General features: G+C 40.8%; 1 protein-coding gene across 4 annotated transcripts in view; it reads right to left on the reverse strand.

The window, feature by feature from the left end:
- Window positions 1-4,899, reverse strand: part of glcci1a (glucocorticoid induced 1a) — a 25,012-nt gene that overhangs the window by 9,080 nt on the left and 11,033 nt on the right. For 2 of the 4 annotated variants that reach the window (XR_534762.2, XM_017307619.1), the window contains exons 3-5: window positions 3,145-3,279; window positions 1,357-1,509; window positions 1,050-1,260 (exon numbers count right to left, since the gene is read on the reverse strand). Coding sequence is in view for 3 of the 4 variants with exons in the window: in XM_017307619.1 (XP_017163108.1) it covers window positions 1,050-1,260; window positions 1,357-1,509; window positions 3,145-3,279 (499 nt within the window). In the remaining variant the exon portion in view is untranslated. Of the gene's footprint in view, window positions 1-1,049; window positions 1,261-1,356; window positions 1,510-3,144; window positions 3,280-4,208; window positions 4,747-4,899 lie in introns of those variants that run through there. The other 2 variants (XM_008421228.2, XM_008421227.2) reach the window with 2 other exon arrangements.

A 4,899-nucleotide genomic window follows, 5' to 3' on the forward strand; every position in this document is an offset into this window, starting at 1 on the left:
ATATATATATATTTCATTCTGTATAAAATATTGAACAAAAACTGTAAGGAACTAAGAAAGAAAGCCATGGATGACTGGGTAAATTCTAGGATGCATGGGAATAAAACAGCTATTTCTGTGTTAAAACATCTTAAAAGTTGTATGACTATTTAATTATATTTTCTAGGAAGATATTGTTAACAATGATTAAGCACACACACGGAGTCTTAAAAATGCAAAAACAAAATATCAAATTGAAATAAAATACATTTTTTCCACTAGTAATCAGCCAACTGATCTTAAAACAAGACATTTATTGCTTGTCGACCCAAAACATAAGCAAACTAAGTAGCTGCCGAATTCCTAAAATTTTAACACTGATCATAGATCTAGAATTTATATAGATTTTTATTGTTAATTTGCTATTAAGTTTGAGGTAATGGTTTAGTAGTGCTTTAGTAGTAGTTTAGTAGAAATAAACACCAAACATTATTCATTGTCTACAAAGATTTGCGCACTCACATCCGCCTCAATGTGCGTTCATTGTAAACCCCTAAGCGTGATAATATGATAAATAATATTTGGGTGACTGTAAGTCAATTAAGTAGATTAGCTTTTATTTTTGATGCCTACCTCGGTTCAGTACTCTAAAAATGAGCCTCAGTGGGTTCATATAAATACTAGTAGAGGTGAACCTGCTCTGCAATAATGTCTTCCAAATGGTCCAGTTTGAGTTAAAGGCAGCGTATGTGATCTGCACCGAGGTAAACTACAGAGTCACCACAACACACAAGGCAGCGCTCAGTGGTGTGAACTGTTGCTGTGCGGACCTGATTTTTACCAGCTGGCATTTTTGATCAATGATGTCTGAATATGTTATTACATCTGGATGAAAACACATTCCACAGTCTAACTGTGGTTGTTAAACAGGTACTGGAAAATATAGAAATCCATAGAAGTGAGAATAAGATCTGACCCCGTTTGGTTCTATTTCAGTGATACCTCAATGCTTCAGGTCAAGCCTGGGTTTGGACTGAGACATTAATGTTTTTAATGCTGCTGTTCCTGACCTTTATCCCGGTCATACAGCAGATCCTCTGTGGAGTAAGGACTGCCATCATGTGACCCTGGAGGACAGGCCGGTGAGGGACAAGGAGACAGGCTGGAGCAGCTGCTGGACCGCCCCGGGGCTGAAGGAGTCTGGGTGTCCACGCTGCGAGAACTACTGCTCCGCTGCTGGGGAGGGAAGGGTGCCCGACGTCCATCCGGAACCTCCAGAGACTGCAGAGCAGGAGAGGATGGAAACAGAATGTGAATGAGCTCTGAGACACAACGATCTGGCAGACACAGGACAGAAGCAACTCAACAGGGACGAACCTTGAGCTCGTCCTTCTCTCCGTTGTCTTTGATAAAGACTTTCTCCAGCTCATGGTTGATGCCCTCCATGCTGCTGGGAACCCTGGAGATGGAGGGTTTTGGCACCGTGATGTTGGACAGCGGCATCTGGGCCGACTTCGACATGGAAAACTGCTGAAGTAAACACACACACGAACACACGGATATTAGGGCTGTATAAATAAATCGATTCGGCGATATATATCGATATTTTCTGACCTCGGAAAGTATCGATTTTCCATCCGCGAGTATCGATTTTTTTATCTGCGAGTATCGATCCGTTAAACAATAAGGGTCCATAGCCTTATAGCTCTTTTTAACGTCTAGTTTGTTACAGCGTAGCAGCAAGACTCCGCCTCCCTCAGTCTCACTTTCAACTTGAGCTAAAAGTGCACATTATAAATTACACAACAGTTTTTAAATTGTGTTAATAGGCCAAGTATAACCGAGTTATGCTAAAATTAGTAAACCATATTTTTCCGAAAGTCAGAGAAATGTCAAAAGCGCCGCCATTCCCCGGTTTTTCTGATTATGTGCGAGAGAATGAGCTTCCAAACGTACAAAACGAAATGAAACATTAGATTCTTGTGTTTTTGGAAATGTAAAATCTTCAATAAATAACGATGGGCTGTATTTTGTTGCTGAAAAACGAAGTAAAGTTGCGCAAGTAACCGTGAAAGAGAAGCGGAAAGGAGCAGCGGCAAAAGCAGTGAGATCGCAAAATTAATGCAAATTTCGACTGGTAGCATTCACTTCGTAATTAGTTTTTAGCTTAGCGGTTTCTGTTATTTATATAAAAAATTACCTGAAGAATGAACATGGGTTGATAACATCCAAAGCGGGCGCGCAACGGCGCTGTGTTTTGAGCAGGAAAAAACCCCACCCGGAATCCGCGGCGCAGTGAGSATTTCCATGGTAACAATGGCTGATCGATCATTTTTATTAGCAACAGACAAAGAGWATCAGAGACTGAGAGAACGATGAGATCCTGGCAGTCTGAGAGGCAGCTACTCAGAGATCCAAGCARGGGAATAGCGGCGCTGCGTAGCTGCAGGGAGTCGATCACTACRGGGTGAGRCGGAGCCACGACTTTAGCAGTTAGAAGAAAGCAGCTTACAGCCACGGCTAACTCCGGGAGCCAAGGTRGAAAAGCCTTTTTCCCCATAGTCCAAAAGACTGCATTTGTGGCTGCATTTTTACTCCAAAATGCAGCCACAGTGTCCAAAAGAGAAAACATCAATTCAATCATTTGCATATTGAGAGTCTACASAGGCTGATAATCTCTCCACTCTGCTCCTGGATTACTGTTTAAACTTTTGAGGTTTATGTCAAATCCACATGAATTAAATGACAGAAACTAATTCTCTCACTGCATCTTTGATTCATTTTGTCCAGCTACAGACTGTTAGACTGTCCAATCAGAGTCAGGTATTGTGTAGTTGGTGCTTTTAATCAGTTTTCAGTTAACTAAATTCAAGTCTATGGAACACAAAATGTCACTAAAATCACTTTGTCCTTCTAAAATCTTTCAGAAAATTGTAAAAATGCACTGAATTGTATCGATTTGTATCGCTCAACAAATATCATGATACATATCGTATCGTGACCAGAATGCCGTAGATCGTATCGTGAAATTATTGTATCACTACACCCCTAACGGATATGCACATTTCCTTTAATATAATCATGATATCTGATTAATGGTTTCAACCCCATGCGGCACAATATACAAAATGAATGAAGTGAAGCTCCAGGTATTGGTGCAGGTACCTGAATGTAGCAGGCTGCTGTGCAGGTGTGGCTGTTACAGCTAGACAGGAAGGAAGCTGCTCTTCCACTGAGGGAGGAAGGCTGCTCTTCTTCCTCTGGATCACCTTCCTGTCTCCTGGCTTCCAGCTGCTGATCCTGTGAGCAGAACACATGAAAATCAGATGTTTGGACAAATTGGTGGTTTAGCAGCACTCACTTGACAGGCCCACTTGTTTATGGACTACTACACTGAATGATTTGTAAGGAACAACATGATGCATTATATAATGTTTGGTTTGGAACCTATTATGCAGTGGAAATTAACATACACTTAAAACATGTAGAACCTTTTTTCTCTGACATTGTATCAGATGAAATCTCTTCTACTTTATTAATCTCAAAGAGAAATAAATTTAGTTCTACTCATATTAATTAAAATTCTTCAAAGAGTTATTGTAGATAGTGATGGCTGTTGGTAGATCTACTGTAGCAGTCTGTATTACAGTGACTTTGTCTCATCAGTCTCATGAAGAAATGATCAGGGTTGTCCATAATGTTCTTGATTTTATGAAGAATCATTTTCTGCACCATCATATCCAGAGGTTCCAAAGTCGTCCTCATAACAGAACCAGAACAGAACTAGAACAGAACCAGCCTTCTTTATCAGGCTGTTGGGCCTTTTCAGGTCCCTGGTTCTGATGCTGCTGCCCCAACAGATGATGGCAGAAAAGATGAAACTCTCAACAGACTTATAGAAGATCTGCAGCATCTTGCTGCAAACCTTGAAGGATCTTAGCTTCCATAAGAAGTCAGCCTGTTCTGTTCCTTCTTATAGACGCTTCACTGTTACTCAGGTACCCTGAGAGACAAAAACCAAACCTTTTGGACCGGTGTTCATTATACTGAGTAAAACTAACACAAAAATATTTTGTAAAAGTCTTGTAGTTATAGAAACATCACCAAACCTAAGTAAACATTAATTAAATGAAAAGAGCTATGGTAAACATTTTTGAAAAAAACAAAAAACATGATGAAATTATTAGAGAATCCATCTATGAATCCATCTATCTGCTGTGTATACCCACATATCCATGGCTGATAAGCGGCGGCAGGGCCCACTGCTTGTCCTGCTGAGCACCGCCTCCTGGCGCAGGAGAAACAACAACCTTTTCACAGAGCCTGTCCTCCCCACCCATTCTGCTGTCAGATGATGCCAAACCAGATCAACACCATAAACACAGGAGCATTCCACAAAATGCATGGAGCAGCGTTACCGACGGAAACCAGTCAAAAATACACACAGGCCAGTTGACTGTTCTGATATCAGATTCGGAACATACAGGGCACTGATCCCAAAATGGACCTAAGTTTAATACATTTTTTTTTTATTTCATTTTCCTTTGGGATCAATAAAGTATTTCTGAATTAAATTGTATTGAATTGATGGTGTAGTTTCCAAGGCAACAGTGCCTCGCCTTCTTGTATAACTGGTCCTGAAAATACTGCTGTTTCTTTAAATCTCCTGTAGGCTTCATGCTCTTCAGCTGTCAGGAGCGTTGTTGGTATCAACTCCATTTAGCTTCACTTCTGTGTGACGATACAGTAGTTACACCTGTCGCAATAAGCAATAAATCCATCCATCCATCCATCCATCCATCCATCCATCCATCCATCCATCCATCCATCCATCCATCCATCCATCCATCCATCCATCCATCCATCCATCCATCATTTTCTATACACCCTTGTCCCTTAGTGGGGTCTCTCACACACACA

Source organism: Poecilia reticulata, linkage group LG11 (assembly GCF_000633615.1).
Source record: "Poecilia reticulata strain Guanapo linkage group LG11, Guppy_female_1.0+MT, whole genome shotgun sequence".
NCBI classification, from domain to species: domain Eukaryota; kingdom Metazoa; phylum Chordata; class Actinopteri; order Cyprinodontiformes; family Poeciliidae; genus Poecilia; species Poecilia reticulata.